The 18,931-nt window shown below is 44.7% G+C and overlaps 1 protein-coding gene across 1 annotated transcript in view; it reads right to left on the minus strand.

Annotated features, from left to right (window-relative positions):
* patj (PATJ crumbs cell polarity complex component) overlaps positions 1-18,931 on the minus strand; it is an 83,506-nt gene that overhangs the window by 29,164 nt on the left and 35,411 nt on the right. Inside the window, exons 27-28 of the mRNA XM_005732414.1 lie at positions 18,809-18,868; positions 17,529-17,628 (exon numbers count right to left, since the gene is read on the minus strand). Of these exons, the coding sequence (XP_005732471.1) occupies positions 17,529-17,628; positions 18,809-18,868 (160 nt within the window). The remainder of the gene's footprint in view (positions 1-17,528; positions 17,629-18,808; positions 18,869-18,931) is intronic.

Here is an 18,931-nt window from a genome sequence, read left to right on the forward strand (position 1 = left end):
TGTGTGTGTGTGTGTGTGTGTGTCTGCTGTTTGGTTCAAATATTTCACATCATCCGTAAAACTAAAACCCAGCAGGCACACGACAGGACCTGACGCTGCTGAACAGACACGTGAGCCGAAGTAACAGGAAGACTTTGGTGTGATGACACAAGCCAACATCTGTGATACAGAAAAAACTGGCGTGCAGCAGCTGGATGATGAGAATGGAAATGCAGATGTGTGTGTGACCTTTGACTGAAAGAACAGTGGCTACTCTCAGCGCTGGAACAGTAGGAGAACATGTTGTCATACCGGCACGAGATAAATGCCTGAAAGATTTCAGCCCTATCCTGTAATCAAAAGCGGTCATGTGACCATTTCAGTCCAGCCCACAGTCTTAAAAGGAGTTTCCAACAATAAGTTAAAATGCTGAGGAATATCAGGAAAAGGCAGAAGTGAGTGTGTCTGCTGCTGCATATCACACAGTAGAGGCTCATGTGGATACATTTGTAATGTGTTACCTTGGCTCGCTCAAAGGTAAGTCAGTGTGGCACTGTGCCCATGCACACCACTCTCAGCCCACACGCTTCAATCAGGGGAGAATAACAAGACATGCACAACATTTATCCATCTTTACTTTAGTGCACAAACGTGAGTCCATAATAAAACCTGCAGGGAGGACAGCAAAGTGAACAGTGAAGCTCTACCACGTCAGAAATCCACTTCCTTCAGGTATTGGTTTGTTAATATCACAGATAGAAATGTGTCCGAAAACAGATCAAATGTAAATTATGCACATCTGAAGGTGTTACTGATGTCTGCATTTCACAGTAATCACGCCCAGGTGTTACAGGCACCCAAAGGAGCCCATCAAGACCCTGAGCTCCAATCCTCACAGCATTGCAGGTCGGCCACACCTTATTCCTCTCATTAGATTACTGTAACGCTTTGTATTTGTGCCTAAATGATGCAGCATTTTCCCGCCTACAGTAACAGTGCTCACAGTCTCAGAGTCACACCAGCCTGTTGCAGCACCAACTCAGTGCTGCACCCTGAGAGCCATCACAGCTCCATCCACACCTGAAAGCCTTTTAGAGCCAATCTGTACAACATTACGTCCTGTCAGTGTGTGTGTCTCCGTTTTCTTCTTCACTTATTTTTATTTTTTCCTTTCCTGTCATTTTAGGTTTTTTACAACTTCTGTGATGTCGATCGCAGCTGCAGAGATCAACTTTATTTTCTGGATGTCCGCATCTCACAGCCGGCTGCGAGTCGGATCTGCACACACACTACAGTAAATGAATTAACGTGTATCTGAGGGTGGAAACACTCCTCTTCTCCTTCAACACATACAACAGGTCAGCTAAATTAGACAAAGCGTGCGGGTCATGTGGAGGAGGTGTGTGCTGTATTGTGAAACGCTGCCTTCATTATTAGAACCTTTTTACAGCTGTCGAATCACTTTTATCCTCAAAGATGTCAGCAGCTGATCCGGAAGATGAACAATTAAATCGGAATCTCGTTAACTAATAATAACGTGTTAACGTTCAGCACTTTACCCCTCGGTGTCTACAAAGAGGTACTCAGCCAATCACATCTCAGTGTTCACTCCACAACAGCTGTTTGGACACGTAACAGCATCCGACCAATAACAGACTGATAGTGGTACCTGAACCTGCACCATTGTGCAGGAACAAGGTGACAGCAAGGTGAGACACAGTTACTGAACACACACACACACACACACACAGAGCCACACAGACCACGTATATACACACACACACACACACACACACACACACACACACACACACACACACAGAGCCACACAGACCACGTATATACACACACACACACACACAGACCCACATATACACACAGCACTTCTGAAATATGACTTCCTGTTTCTGGGGATTATTTTAACTGAACCCAGTGATGGGGCTGATGAAGTGTGATATGCTGCACTCTGGTTCGGCACCCACACCCAGATCTGGCAAAACGTCACTGGTAAGCTTCTTTAGCCTTTACGTGTTCGCCTAACCCAGTTTAATGTGCAAGAGTTTCTCAAGGCTGAGAAACAGAAAATAAAGAAATTCAAAGAAAGAGCGAAATGAAAAACTGTGCGTTTTATTTCTGCACGTTAGAATCGTGTCTGTCTAACATATGAGCTGAAGTACAGCTTCTGTAGCTGAGCGACACTTAACACACCAATCAAACTAATGCCACCCAACCACACACACATCATTCACGTAGATTTCAGGTGAATCACCACCTGTGAATGACACAAAGGAAATGATGTAGAGGTTTCCACCAAAGACAGAAATGTCAACATTCAGTCACATGCTCTATTTAACCTCACTGAGCTGTCTGAGTCTCTTGTGACTGCAGAGATCATAAAATCCAGCTGGGCTATAAGCAAACAAAGGACTGATAACTCTGTGCCAAACGCCATGATTAACTGGCACCACTTTAAAACGATGCACCTGAATTACCGATGCCCATCTGGTTAAAAGGCCTTTGCCTTGGCTTCATCACTTCCTCTGCTGACGTTGCAGGAAAGGACTCCATGTTAAATATGTTTCTGTGATCATTTATCATCGTTTTCTGTCCAAGCAGAAAATAAGTATCGTCTTAAACAGGGCTGTAGACTAATCTTTGCCATGGTTGTACTGGTGCGCCCAACTTAAGCACACCAGCACAAAAGTTAGGCGCACCCAAATTGTTCAACCGTATCGCTTAACACCGCAGTTTTACATGTGCACTTTTTTGGGGGAAAATTGATGTCCATACAGACAATATTGATTTGTAAATGATTAACTAACATTTTTGTGCTTGTGCTTAAAATGCGTTGGCACTCTTTGGCAATATTGTAGACAATATTAAACTTAATCATCACATCGGCCTCCTCTGACGACCTGTTTGCTGCTGCCTGCCGCTGTGGGTAAGGGGACACTTGGGCAGTGCATTTATCACAACGTATAATGTGTTTTCTGGATACACTGTGCTTTTTCAGCGTTCAGTGATTGATGGCTCCATGTCAGAGCACTGGCTATGAATTTCAAATGGATCAGGCCTTAACTTTAAAAAAAAAAAAAAAAAGAAGTTATCAATCGTTCTTATCATCTTTTCTCATTACCCACAGCTACATCCACTTCTGTTGGGCCTAGGCTATTCACTAGGGCTGGATATCATCACTGATTTCTATAATCCATTTGATTCCGATTCACAAGGTCCCGATTCGATTAAATTTTGCCTCAGACAGTCAGAAATATTATAACTCTGATCATTTATCAGTACTGACACTTATGAGACCGGCCGACAGCGCTGTAAACAACGGTGGACTGGTGGGTAATAAGTGAATGAATAATGCTGAAAACAGAGATTTGAGAAGGGAAACTGTTCTTGAAGTACAGAGAGAGCTGTGCATGAAGTGTGATTTTATCGTGGTGGAAGCAAAATAGCAAAAGTAAGAGGGAATTCATGACGATGTTTATCAAATGTGAAGCGTAGTATGCTGCTTCTTTTGCTACTGGCTCGGTGAATTTTGGTTGGAGACAGACGAAACCTGCAGCTCAGAATCTAGCGCAAAAAAGACGTAAAGACAGCGCGGACCCGACGCATCAGAATCAGTGAGCTGTCGGCTTTCAGCCCCGACGGTGTGTCCGTGTACGGGCCGTCGGGTGAGAAAGCCGAGAAAGAGAAAGCTGATCTGATGCGTCGGGTCCGCACTCTGTGTTTACGTCTTTGTGTGGAATCAGTTTACCTGATCTTATTTGCTGTTTGGTGGTTGTTGAAATAGTTTTGTGAGCTTTAACCAGAGATTCTGGCGTTTCTGGCAAAATACATTTATATTTAAAAGTCGATTCAGGATTTAATGAATCAACTCAGGTGGAAAAGCTGCTGGAAACGAAGATGCACAAAGCCCGACTCCCTGCCAAGCTCCCGCGTTGTTCCTGAATCCACCTGACTGTGGACATGACAACATCCACAAAGAAAATGCTCTGCAGGCGCAGTGAGCTGCAGGAAGGACGCCACGTTCATTAAAGTGCCTCCAGCAGTGGAATGAATGAAGGCTTTTAATGATCCTTCTCTCTGAGGTCTGCCTGACAGCATTACTATTCATTTTTCTCACCCTTAAGCCAAGCGCTTCAAGCTTTTCAGGATTCACAGACTTTAAATCTAAGTGGACGTTTTACAGTTTGGAGCTCGTATAAACAAAACTAAAAATGAATAATGCAGCTTCACGGATGGATAGCAACACACTGTTCTGACCAATTATCAAAGTCCAAACCTTAAACAGGAAGCCAAACCCTCTAGTGTCTAGCAGAGGCAGCAGTGAGTCAGTCCAAATCCCATGTTAAAACTTTAACATATCTAACCAGCTGTGTAGCTCTGCAGTTCTTAACGGTTTCATTCAATTCAATTTTATTTATATAGCACTTAATATCATGTGAGGTGAAGAACCTACAATCATACAGAGGAACCCCAACAATCAGACGACCCTAAGCACTTGGCGACAGTGGGGAGGAAGAAACCTCCGGCAGAACCGGGCTCAGGGATGGATGGCCATCTCAGAGACAGGCTGGTATTTCCAGCTCCAACTACCAACCAGGCCCGACCCTGCTCAGCTTCTGAGACGAGATCAAGCGTGCACAGCCACACCAGCCTGAGCTAAAGTATCTGCAACCATTAACCGATTTTTTACACACAGAAAAAAGCAGCCTGATCAGGTTTGTGGTCTGTTCAGTCTAAATCAGAGTCCAGACCTGAGTTTGGCTTTTCTGAGAACAGCACAGCTTTAACGATGCACTCACAGTCTGCTTTTATTACATATAGTGAGCTTTATGCTGCCAGCTGTTCAAAAGCAGCCATGGGAGCCGTTGGCAACCATCAATTTGGCCGTCTTCTTTGAAACTTGCTGGCATTTGATGGCCTCTGGTTGGTGCTCTGCTGCTGGCCTCTGCCTGTGTGGACAGCTCTTTAACACTTTCCCTCAAACACCCTAACGACCTGTAAGAGTAAATGGGTCACATTTACATCAGATGTAGCTTTGAATCCTGTATAGGACTTCCTCTATTGTCTGTTCGTGCTCATTAGAGACGGCTATCGAGTGGCTCTTTCCTAACAGCCATAGCCCGTCTGAATAAAACCATTAGGGACAATAATGCTGTGTCTTAAAACCAGCGGCCCTTTTAATGGCTTATAAAGCAGCACTGTCACCTCTAATGTCTGAGATGGGACGCTGAAAGCAGTTTAAGAAAGACACTAAAGCTGCAGAGAGCATCCTCCTTCAAGCTGTGTGCATCGGTGCTGCAGTAGCTCCTGGAGGTCACTGCAATGCAACAGCTCAGCCTGCTGCACACACACCGTCCCATTTTCATCACTTCAGGGGACATCACATCGACTTGCGTTCATTTCCTGCAGAATTACTCAACCCTTAAACCACCTCATCCCCACAAAACGTAATGATTTAAAGTACAGCGACCAGTTTGTCTCTAAAAGGAAGTCCAGTCCCTACAGCATGAGCAATACAAGGGTGCATTAATCTGCCTGGACCAGTCCAGTTAGCAACAACACATCTCTGCTCAAAGACGATGATTTAAGGACAACACACAATCGAGGACGCATCCACACTGACACACAATTAAATATCACACACAGATCAGTGTGTGTGTCCGAGATGAGGCTGTGCACCGCTGCACGGCTCACATCGTCTTCTAACCTAAGCAGCACGGAGTGACTCAGTACCTCACATTCCAGCTAGCAGGACCCTGAAAAACAGGTAAAGCTAAATGGGACGCAGCCAACATTAACCTCATAAATTACAGTGACGCTGACAGCCCGGTTGCTCGATGGAGCACACACTGTGAATGCGATTGGCTGCTCTGGAGCGCCTCTGTAAGCGAGACTGATGGTGGATTAAAGTTGGGTTGGTTTCTATTTTCCGTTAGTCTGTGTTATTGATTAACATCTGCTTTAACACCTGAGGTAGCTCCTTTCAGTAAATGAAGACATGCAGTTCAAAGATGATACCCCACAAAGCTTAGACTGCTTTCCCAGAGTTCTGAAAGCTCTCATTTCTATATTTTAGTTTATTTTTTTCTGTCACACATAATATTATAATATTTTACAGCCCACTGGCTCATATGGTGTAAAAGCAGACTCAGAACACTTTGGGGATGTGGCCGAGGGCCGGGAACAAACCACGAACTCCCGGCCGAGACCAGTTTCTCAGCAGAATGAGCCTCCTAAGATCCAGACGTGTGCATGTTATGTTAATCTGATGATTACATGTGGTACTGTGGTAGCCCTGAGATGGACTGGCACAAACCCAACCAGGTACTTTTGAGTCCCTAAACAAAACCAGCAAGACGAAGTCAAAGGGGGAAACAGAAGAGAAAACAAACATATACAGGACACAAACTGCAGTCTACGCCGACGCTACACTCCAGCCTCCTAACCTGGACGGACTGGTCTGTTATCTCAGCGGCTGGTGTTTCCACAGTTGGTGCATCAAGGTACTGATGCCAGCATGTGTGTAAAGCAGATCTGACAAAACGTCATTAAATTATATTCTTGCTAAATTACTTGCTAAATTATATTCTTGCTAAATTATATTCTTGCTGACCGAGAACTGGATAAGCTATAAGTAGGAAGGTGGGTGGCTGGATGGATGGAACTATACTTTTCTAGGAGTCTTGTAGGAACACTACAGTGTTTTTATGTTTAAATTAAATTCAGTTAAATTTCTACAGCGCCATTTGACATCAACAGTCGCCCCAACATGCTGTAAAATAAAAACAAAATAATATTAGAGGGAGTGCTCCATGAACAGCACCTGGTGATGGTGGGAAGGAAGAACTCCCTTTAACAAAACATGACTTCCACTAAAACCAGGATCGGGAGCGGCAGCTATCTGGCACAACTGGTTGGGATGGTAGCGGATATATATATAATTTTTACTGGTGGTTTTGATAACAGCTAATAAAAAATAGAATAGATGCAATGAGATGGATAAAATGTAGGACACGTGATGAGATTAGATGAAACATGCAAAGCCAAAGTCATTCACAGCGCAAAATCTTATAAGGACCTCTTTTAGCCCTCTGAGGTCTGAAGCAGGGACGATACTTTCTGCTTCCATGCGCCCGGAAGCAGAAAGTGACGTAGACTTCGTTATTGCACAGTTAGCGCTAAGATCTGGACGTTCATGTGCCTGTTGTTTGTCTCTCTCAGGAGCTCAGTGAGCTCCAGTGTGGTGCCGTGATAGGACGCTAGGAATGTCCTCGCAACCAAATACTCCACAGTCAGCTGTTAATGGGATTATAACCAAGTGGAAGTGACTGGGAACGACACCATCTCAGCCATGAAGTGGTCGGCAACGTAAATCAGAGAGCGGGCTCAGCGGAAGCTGAGGATCATGGTGCACAGAGTTCACAGACTTTCTGCAGAGTCAACTGTTAAAGACATCCAAACTTCACGTGACTTCAGATTAGCTTAAGAACAATGCGTGGAATGGGTTTCCATGACAACCAAATGCATCCAAGCCTTACATCACCAAACAAACAGCAAAGCACTGGACGCAGTAAAGCAAAGCACATGCCACTGGACTCTAGAGCCGTGGAGACATGTTCTCTGGAGTGACCAATCACACGTCTCCGATGGTAAAATGGTAAATGGCCTGTATTTATATAGTGCTTTACTAGTCCCTAAGGACCCCAAAGCACTTTACATATCCAGTCATCTACCCATTCACACACAGGTGATGGCAAGCTACATTGTAGCCACAGCCACCCTGGGGTGCACTGACAGAGGCGAGGCTGCCGGACACTGGCGCCACCGGGCCCTCTGACCACCACCAGTAGGCAACGGGTGAAGTGTCTTGCCCAAGGACACAACGACCGAGACTGTCCAAGCCGGGACTCGAACCAGCAACCTTCCGATTACAAGGCAAACTCCCAACTCTTGAGCCACGATCGCCCACGATGGACGAGTCTGGGTTTTTGGTTGCCAGGACAACGGTACTTGTCTGACTGCACTGTGCCAAGCGTAAAGTTTGGTGAAGGGGGACTATGGTGTGGGGTGTTTTCCAGGAGTTGGGCTCCACCCATTAGTTCCAGTGAAAGGAACGCTTCATGCTTCAGCATACTTTGGACACTTTCGTGTTCCCAACTTTTTGGGAACAGTTTGGGGATGCCCCCTTCCTGGTGTGAAGAACTTGACTGACCTGCAGCAAAAATCCCCATAAACATTCTTAAATCTGCACGAAGGCTTGTCTGAAGAGCTGAAACTGTTACAGCTGCAAAGGGCCGACATCCTATTAAACTGTGTGGATTAAGAATGGGAGGTCAGTTAGTTTTGCACACTGTGAAGGCAGACAAGTGAACACTTTTGGCAGGATGGTGTACGCTGCCCTCTGCCTCCAGACCGAGCTCCACGCAGAAGAAACAGAATGCTTGCCGGGACAATCATGTGACCTGACATATGTGATGGATGCATTTATTATCATCGGTCATGGTGCAGCTCAGAGCCCCAATCTGTGGTCCTGATACTGATGCAGCACCACATGGGGAACCTGAGAGCGAGCCCATGCCCGTCACACATACACAGCAAAATACATCATATGTAAAAGTGCTGCTGTCTCTCTCCCTCTCTCTCTCACACACACACCAAAATAATGCAGCACACACATGATTTGTCTTTCCCCACCTGATTGTGTGCAGACACATGCACACAGGTTAAAGGTGACCCCTACTCGATATGTTGACGGGGATCAGGTAGGAAAGCAAACACACACACACACGCAATGAGCCGCGTCTCATAACTCAGCTCTGACAGACGCTTGATAATCCACTAGAACACACACACACACACACACACACACACACACACACAGAGTGAGAGCGCATACTAACCTGGAGGCAACATGGTCCATACTTCAGTCTTCACACGCAGAGATAAATCCACATGTGCGGCAGAGAGTGTGTGTGTGTGTGTGTCGTCTCAGTTTCAGCTCTGCTGTGGCGCTCTGATCTCCAGAAAATGTGATGTGTGTGTGTGAGAGAGAGAGCTGGCTGCTGTGATGCTGAGGCTGAGAGCGACGTACAGCTCTGTTATACACTCAACCTCGATTACTCCCTTTCCTCATCCCCGGCTCTCCCTCTCCCTTCACCCTCCTCCTGCTGCTGCTCTACCTTTCCTTACCCCTCTCCCTCCCCCTCTCCTGTGCATTTTTCTCTCTGTCCCAATCCTTTTCTCCTCTTCGTTCTCCATTAGCACTCCTCCTGGTAAAGATGTTCATTGGTGCCTCGCACACATTTACGGTCACAGCCCTTCATTTACACTTGCTTCAGAAAGTAATCAGCCCAGTTCTATTTTTCATTTTTAATGATCGTTTCTACACGAACTGATCCCTGAGTAACTGGGATGGAAAACTGAACATTTTTTTAGAATGTTTTCATATTTCTTGAAACGCTGGCGTGGAGAAAGCAGCAGTCAGTTATAACCAGTCAGAACTATGAAGGACGGGCATCGGACCTTTTAATTGATGGTGTGAAGTGGACAGAGGTTGGACAGTGAAGTCAGCAGCTCATAGGCTGACACGCTGGCGGACCCTACAGCAAGAACCTGCCGCTGTCTCTCTTTGCTGCGATGAGAAGAGTTCAGCTGGTGCCTCAGATCAGTCCAGCTACTGCACCATGAAGATGTGGTTGATGAAGAGTGCCAGAGATGGTCCTTCCAGCAGGTTCTCACAGATTCACCAGCTCTGTTCTGATTGGGATCAACAGCCAAAGACTCATCACTGTTTTATAGCTGATGGATGGATATTCAGTAATTCATTCGTAGTCTTGTCCTGTGTCCATGCTCTTTCTTCTCAGGTAGGAACCCCACCCTTCCCTGTACCAGGTTCGTCTGTGAGGTCTACACAGCCCTTAAAGACTATGGTTTGGACATTCTTGGTCTTTCTTAAGAACCTTCAGCATCTTTAACCATCTCTGGAGCTGTTCAATGACACTTGACTCAACAATGCCTGGAGAATTTTTAACCTCCATAATGACCTAAAGAAGTAGCTACCTCATCATCCTGCTTTATTACCAAAAGCATTAAACGTGGTCAATGGTGCCCAGAATGACCCATTTTGAACCTACTGGAACCACATCATGAATCACAAAGGGCTCTAGTGAGATTTCTGGACTCTCCTTTAGTTAACTCTCAATTCTGGACAAGTAGATTCTTTTTAAAGTTGACTTTGAACTCTCTAACAGCTCCCTTCAAACCATAATCTAAACCTTCATAAAGGCTCAAAGGACCACCTTAAATGTTCCCAGCCCAGCTCCAGGACTCCTGGAATTCCTGCAAGGCCTTAAAACCATGCCTGAGAAACTACAGCTTTGAAGATATGCATAATTAACACAAGCAGGCTCTAAATGATGCACTTGATACCAACAAGATGATAAATGATGTTTATGAATGTTGAGGCAATCAAAGAGGCTGGGGGTGGAGGCTATATAAGGACAGGAAGCTGGGACACACACACACACACACACACACACACACACACACACACACACACACACACACACACACAAATTCAGAGCAGTGTGTTGTTACAGTCTGCAGGGAGCAGATGTATGCAGCCAACTCTTCTATTATGGTAGCTCATTGATCCAACACACACCCACAAACAGACACACACACACACACACACACACACACACACACACACCCACACACACAGAGTTCAGGCAGTCCCTTTATCACCATTCATGCTAGCACCTTCCCCTCCAAGTTGACATGACTCACAAATAAAATGCAACCACGTCATCAAACTGTCTGAGGCAAGGAAGCGGCCCAAATTAAGACCCCCCGGGCTTTTTTAACTCCGGACTCTCTCCGAGTCGCTATGCATGCTTCACAGTTCTTTCTCTCATACTGGGTATCATGCTGCTTTAGCTACTCCCCTTTAAGACTTTCATAAACTGATGGTCTGAACAAATGAGGTTGGAGTTTTTGGACACTACACACCACTGCAGAAAGCCTCAACAGTAAACTGCAGATAAGATCTTATTGTCACATCCCTCATCCCCCATACTTTCACAGCAGTTTTAGATCAGAGTGTGCGATGCTTGTTTCGGCTCAGTTTCTATTTATACTCTGTTGGTCCTGTTACTGTCTGCTGCTGCAATGACCCACTTTCCCCACAGACTCAATCAACTTTCAACTGATTTAATTACCTTTGGAATGGTTGTGAATACAGATTGACATCCACAGAACAGCTTATACCAAATGCTGCTGACAGACCCTCAGTACTCACACCACACATGAAGGATAGCCTCTCCATGCTTCGTCTGCTGATGAAGTGATGATGTGCAAAATTTGTCCTGTGAGTTCATCCTCTGAGGAACAGATAAAATCAGGGCATGTCAGACAGATTTCTGCGAACGTTTCAGCGATGGCTGCAGCTCTGACATGCTGATTTTCACAGAGGCTGGTGGTTTTAGAACAAAGGTCACCCTGGCCACTGTAATGTTTAGGACCAGGCCTGCTGTTCAGTATGATTTTACAAACTTCATTACCCAAAAATTTTAAGAAACTGGTGCAATCAGCTCAAACAACATGATGAGTGCGGCTGTTCTCACAGCTGTTACCGTAAAGTTTGATGTCAGCATTCACTGAAAGCTGTGGTTAGGTCATACAAACATATTAGCAGAACCAAGATGGAGGATCAGGATTAAACTGTTTGTGTTAAGGGGCCCTGATGGGCAGAGTCAAACACTCTCTGGAGGAGGACTAAACTTCAGCTGAGAGAACATCTGAAGTGATCCGTCCACAGTTGGAGGTCAGTCATTGCTCTGCTGCAGGTATGGATTACTTTCATTTTTATTTATACAGCGCCAAATCACAACAACAGTCACCTCTAGACACTTTATATTGTAAGGTAGACCCTAAAATAATACATTCAGAGAAAACCCAACAATCATATGACCCCCTATGAGCAAGCACTTTGGCGACAGTGGGAAGGAAAAACTCCCTTTTAACAGGAAGAAACCTCTGGCAGAACCAGGCTCAGATTCTGGTTCATTCTGAGATATGAAGTGAAATCTCGCCCCGTATCAGCAAGAATAGAATAAAACAAAATAACTATATTATCCACATGAATGTAAAATTGTCTTTGGTTCACAAAGTCATAAACAAATCAATCAAATCACTTCATATCAACCCAAAAAAATCCTACATACACATATACAAAACTTCAATACAACAACAAGAGAAACACATCCCAGCATCTTAAACCATAAAACTAAACTTGTCATCAAGTAAACTTGTTCCCAAATACTTAAAGCCATCAACAACTTCCACATACTGACCAGGAAGTGAAAGACCTGTTATGAGGCCTGTGTAATTCAAGACAAGCTTGTTGGTTCAATCAAAAACTGATGAGATTTACACTGTTCTTCCTGTTCCTCTGAAAGAGACCAACAATAGCCATCAGCATATTTTGACATTCTCGCATCCCTATCCTGTAGCTACAATATGCTAAATGCAAAAACAGTAGCATATTGTTGTTAGTAATAACAACATGGGGGCATAAGCTTAGAGTCTATTGTGAGGACTGATCTCCTTACATCCCCGTGATGTTAACCAGCACATTTTGTGGTGAAGCCTTGGTGAAACATTACAGTCGAGAGAGTTTTTGTCACTGACTGAGAAACGGAGGACGACATGTCTGTCTGACTTTAACAGGACGGCGATTTATAAAACAAACATGTTTCATTTAAAAGGACGAGAAACTGTTTACTCTGGTTATAGAGCAGGATAGCCAATGGCCACTTTCTGACAGACCTCCCTACGGCCACGCAAAACACAGTCGCCCTCTGTTGGAGATGAGAAAGAATGGCTTGGGGCACTTCAGCACAAGCTACGTCCATCTCTTCTATTGTCCATCAGGTGCTCTCAGACTGGGGGTGGATCCATGTAGAATCACAGAACAGGTGGGGATAATCTTACTAATCCACGTTATTTCAATAAGATTATAGAATGGCTCTTTTTTCATACCTGTAATCAGCACTTCCTCCCAGACTGTAAGTATCTGAGTTAAAACCGGACCCAGCCTGCGGAAAAGCGCTGCATTAAGCACAAATTTGGGGAACAACATGTCATCGTTTTGCTGTGTAACCTGTAAGAACCACAGCAGAGAGCTTTGAAATTGATGACGATGGTCAGCTGGATAGGGACGAATCTGCAGGAGGAGACGCAACGCCAGACACATCATGGACACGGCCGCTGAGCATCCCTCCCGTTATTACTCCTGGGTGGAGGAAAACTGGATTTTCAGGAGGAGTTTTTAATCGATCAAACTGCCACAGTGCTGAACAGACCACAGATCAGTGATTTAAATCTGACCTGTTAATTCTCTGTTAAATCACCTCGATCACCAGGTGTGTGACTTTTAATCCTGCATTTACCCCCTTCATCCCCGTTTAACCTTTAAATCCTCCTCACAGAGCTGTCAATCATCCATCAGAGAGCTCCTCTTCACAACATACTGCAGTTTCTTTACAAGATTAAACGGCACACACACCTGACTGTGTTCTACCTGCAGAATAATGTGCTATGATGCAGCACAGGCGGAAGCTGCAGATATCTCCTGTTTTCTTTATTCAGCCTCTCATGCACAAGCTAAAAGCTGAGGACACAGGTTACAACATTCACACAAAACTGATTTCAGCCAAGCATAACATTACTAAAATGTTTGATGCCATTTTTTTAGATAATAAAATTATGCGTTTAAATGCTTTTCATTAATTAGGTTGCTAAATGCATTCTCTTGAATTGAATTAACATGTTCACAGCCCGATACACAAACTGTGTGTTTTACTAGGGGCGCGGCCTCTAACTGACAGGTGGATGGTAATACAGGTGGATGCTAGCTTCACCTTTACTAGACCTCTGCACCATGTTTGTGCTGTTGGAGCCTTTTGGAGCATTTTAATGGTGTTATCTAACCAATGACAAAGCTGCTGGGAGGTTACTGTACTAACACACCTTCAAAGAAGGCGACGTTTGGGTGCACAATAAGATTTAAGGATTTTGATTGGATGTTACCGAGCGCTGATTAGCAGGTATCTGTGTCTGTGAATGCAACTTCAACACATAAAAATGGGATCTTACAAACCAATGAATCAACAACCGTCATTTATACAGTGTTTAGCTAATTTTGTACACAAGTCTGTGTGCACACACGAACTGTTCACGATTAACCAAATGTCAAGTCTGTTCTCCATCCCGACCAGTCACCAAGATTTAAAGGCTTATATAGACTACTGTGCTTTTCCTGTTGATGGAGTAAGCTTTCATTTAAAGCAGGCCCGTAAGTAAGATGCAAACAGGAGCTGGTTTTGGTAACAGTGGTGATTTATTTTCGTCTGCATCGACACAATCAGTCTACCATCAGATATCGCAGCAGACACATGATTCATGGAGTTTTTTAGCTCCACGATGACGTGCTTTGACCCTGACGCTGTACAGTAAAACCAATCTACTCAGAGGCTGCAGATATGAAGGCTATTTGCTCGGCTGCTCGTTCTGCTGCGAGACAAACAACCTGAAACAGCATGTGGAATTGATCTGAATCATTCATTACTGTTGCAGCAGCCAATATAATGTTTCACCAAGAATATAAATAAGACAACAAGCCGAGAGAGAAGAGCAGGCAGCGGCGTGGCCCGAGAGAAAAGCACCACCAATTCATCATTCCTTCCATCCCTGCTCATGTAAGCTTTATTGTATTTGTGTCTGACTCTTATGAGACTGCAGTGAAAAAGCTCAGATTCACCAGAAACCCAGTGCTCTGCACAAACTTTGCCCTCGCACTCGAGTGTTTCAGACATTTCTGTTTGCCACAACTAATATACAAATCAGACAGCTGGCACAAAGCTTGACAACAGGCCGTAAAATTTGCACTTGGCACAAACCTCTGGACAGACGTTGTCTCCCAAGCCAAACATGAAACATTTGGCAGTTTCATTCTGTCAGATTATCACCATCAAACTGAAAACACATGTCATTGGAGGCTGATGCTGTTTCCCCATTAACAGGACCGGTCTGTCCACCCTGAAAAACAAAGTGGTACCAGGCATTGGCTATCCCAGGTCCAAGCTAAAGTAAGCCTCAGCTGTCCTACACAGGCAAGGGTAAAATCTGGAGACACCTAGCCTGACTAGTCCCAAAGATAAGGCTCAGGCCTAGGAGAACAGGTTAAAGGTCAGAAAGACTGAACCAAACCGTCCTAGATTCCAGGAAAGAGACCAATGGGATACAGCTGCACCAAGAATTTATACCAGTGACCAAGAGAAGTACGCCTAAAGAGGAATGGGATGAGTGTTTATTACCCTAAGACTGAGCTTTAGTGACCACAGAGGCCTGGATAAAGACCATGAGCTTCTTTCAAGTTCACGCTAAAAGAAAGTTACTCGACCCAGGATGAAAGTCAGACATGGAGAACTGGACCAGCATCCAGGCTAAAGATCAGCAAAGACCGAACTTCCGGTCCCAGAGTCCCAGACCAAGATCCAGGACTCATGCCAGACCATCCAACATTTTTGACTTCAGATGAGAGGAACAGAGTTATTTTGTTTAACAGTCAGCAGACTGAGCTCTTCCTCAGCTTTACCAGTTAAGGAAGGTTAAGGAACATAACGTTCTCCAGGTTCAAACCAGTTCATCATTCCACAGACAAGAAACGCACGAGTCTGAGGACACGCTAAAAGTATGAGCTTAGCTTTGGTCCATGCCAAAGACCCTGAAGATGAAGCTGATGGAAACTTTGGTTTGTGTTTGTTTTTAAAGGTAATTTTATTGAGTCTATTCAGTCCAATTACAGAAACTTTATTAATATATAAAACTTAACCTGCATTTAACCTCTGACACAAACAACATCAATTCATTTATACATCATTTTTCTTTAAACAAGACGTTCTGTGTCATTCATTGAAAGATTTTACTTGCAGAATTTTAGTGTCCAGTTTAGTGTTTCAAGATAAAGATATACTCAGACTTCCAAAATGAAGACAGGCTTTAAAAGGACAGTTGAAGTCTAGAGGAAACAGCTTTGACCAAAAAAGCTAATCCACCCTAATCCCAGATGAGATGCCAGCTCAGAAAACCCACATCCCATTAAAACCAGAGGTCAGAATGAAAAAGCCGACAGCCCCGTCCGCCCGCCCGCTTCAGACGTAGCAAACCAAACGTACCCAAACCAAAGCGAGGCAAAGACAGCAGAAACCCAGAGAGAGAAAGACCGAGAGGAACTGAGAGCAACAAAAATCACAACAAAAGCATCCAGCGTGTGCTGAAATACGTCACGAACGGGACTGAGGGCCTGCCGGTTCATACACGGCCTGCAAAAACAGAAACACAAACACACACACACACACACACACACACACAAACAGTGAGATACTGATGTATGTTTACTGAGACAAAAATGAAAACAGACTCAAAAACAGGATTTCAAATAATTAGTGCCGCAGATCACAGGAAGTAAATTAACATGATCCAAAATGAGACCCAATGCGGTTCAGCAAGAAAAACTACACAATGTGAAATATTCTGTGAGTTAACGTGAGATAAAACAAGTCCAGATTAACTGAGATGTTCAGATATTTGCTGTAATCTCAGTTTTGTTGGAACACATGACCCAGACATTCAGACACAGATCCTTGAAAGGAAATCGAGGAGATGATCTGAGATGAAATGAAGCCCGTCAGATATTCAGTGACAGCTGCAGAAACAGATTCTCTGGTAATCGTTCTTCAGACAGACGTGACCTGATTGAGATGAAGCTAAGAGCGTGATGAGTTCCTGCTTCAGCTTTTACCTGAACCTGTTCAGACGCGTGCACGCAGCTAAATCCTCTGCTTCATTGCACTGCTGCTGAAGTGCCTTTGAGCAAACAAGTGGCAGGCAGGACGTAAGCGATCAAACCTTTCTCTGGCTGTGACACTGACGATAGAGGGAAGTTACCAGGCCTGACCATGCCCCAGCAGTTCCTCTGAGACCCAAGTCCACACAGCATCACGCACAGAGTTCACCCCTTACCTACCCCTCCCCCCAGCCATAGCTCTGTGGTCACATGCTGCCGCTGGCTGATTGGCTGATCTGAGACTGCAAAAGCTCAAAAATATGACAAATTCGGTGAGAACACAGATGATTGGGCTTTGACCGGCCACCCAAGGTCAGGTAGTGTGAGCCCTCCAGCACAGGCTGCAGGTGTGCTTGTGTATACAGAGGGTTACCTGTGTGTGTTCAGTGTTATGAAGGCAGTACAACTGCAGACCTAACCTGCTACAGAGGACAGACATGAAATAACTGCCTGCTGACCAATCAGAAGTCTGAAAGATCCCGGTGAGCATTAATGAGAAATATAGCTCATGATAAACATCCATCTTTAGGAGTGGTTGTAGTTTCTACGTATTTCTCCAAAGCATAGAAAATAAAGACGACTTTTAACCACATCACTGTAACAGATTCTGCTGTGTGTTACTGACCTTTGGCCTCCTCCAAGTCAGAGTTTAGCTCCTTGTCTGAGTAGCTGGGAGGCCTGTAGGGTGGGGGCTGTCTCGGGGGGGGCAGCACTACCTCTGATTTCTGCAAACAAACACATTTATTCATAAAAACATGGACTCTGTTGACTTCCAGTCAGACTATAGACCATAAGTGTGCAGACGGTTGTGCACGAGCCTCAGGCTGTGTGAGATAGGAGCCTGGAACACACTGAAACCTGGTAAAACTAAATGGCAGCTGTGAGCAAGAAACAATCAGCACCACCACCAATATGTCCTCCAACCTTTAGGCTCCGTGCTGCACGGCTCAGTTTAAACTCTGATCTAAGCCCTGCTTGGTCATCTGTAGTAACTGTAGAGGTCGCCTGCAGCGTGTAAAGTCAAACTACTACCACAGCAGACTTTGTGTTGTATAATTCAGTTTTTGTTTTTTCCAGTTTGTCTTTCTCGTGCAGTTTCTGCTGTCGTTTCCTGCATCAGACTTTTGGAGGCTACACTGCCATTAACAAAGAAACACCGGAAGCTCTGAGGACTCGCGTGACTGCATAGCACAATCCTGCGTCGATCACTCCATCATGACGTCTGTCTCAGAGCTCTGTCTTATTTCATTCTTTCAGGCTGCCAGCTTTATTATGGATTCTTTATACTGTCCATCTGTCTCAAAGGCGTTAGATAAAGACTGGAGTATGATGGTGAGTGTGGTTTAAGCATGGCTGAAGCTGAGACTTTGACGTCCTCTCACACTGATCCTCAGACCAGGACCGTGCCCTGTGTGGACGCAGCGCCCGGCTGCAGCTTGAGGACAAACACCATCAAACATCAGATCTTATTTCACACTGAAAGAGCCGATCATTTTGTTTCGTTAGCCCACGTCAGTAAGATGTTTTTATTTTGTCCCATTCTAAGCTGTTTTATGGGATCATATTCAGCTGCTCTCACAGTGTTTTGTTGCATTTCTTATTTATTAAACTCGTCTCTGTTGTTTCTGTCATGTTGTAAATGATTATGTTACAGCTCGTGTCGTCTTCAGCTGCTCTAAGATGGATTTTCCAAATCCTGGGAAAAATAAATTCAGTCTCATCTTATCTGAGTCTCCACAGGCAGCAGATCTAATCTGTTAAATGTGATTTCTGAGCTCCGGAATGACATGCCGCTGTTTGTGCAGAGGCTGCGTCGCCCTCTGCTGGTCTCTGTTGAGCTGTGCAGGCATCTCACAGACATACATTTCTGTGTGTCCTCGTTAATACAGAGTGTGGAGCTCTTACCGGAGACTCCATCCTCTTCGTTTGGGATCTGCTGATGGTTGAAGCTGTCAGAGACATGGGCTGAAACACACATACACACACAATTAAACACACAGAAACTCGAAGAATCAAACAGTTTGGACC

Source organism: Pundamilia nyererei, unplaced genomic scaffold, assembly GCF_000239375.1.
Source record: "Pundamilia nyererei isolate P.nyererei 1_Seehausen unplaced genomic scaffold, PunNye1.0 scaffold00046, whole genome shotgun sequence".
In the NCBI taxonomy this organism is placed as follows: Eukaryota; Metazoa; Chordata; class Actinopteri; order Cichliformes; family Cichlidae; genus Pundamilia; species Pundamilia nyererei.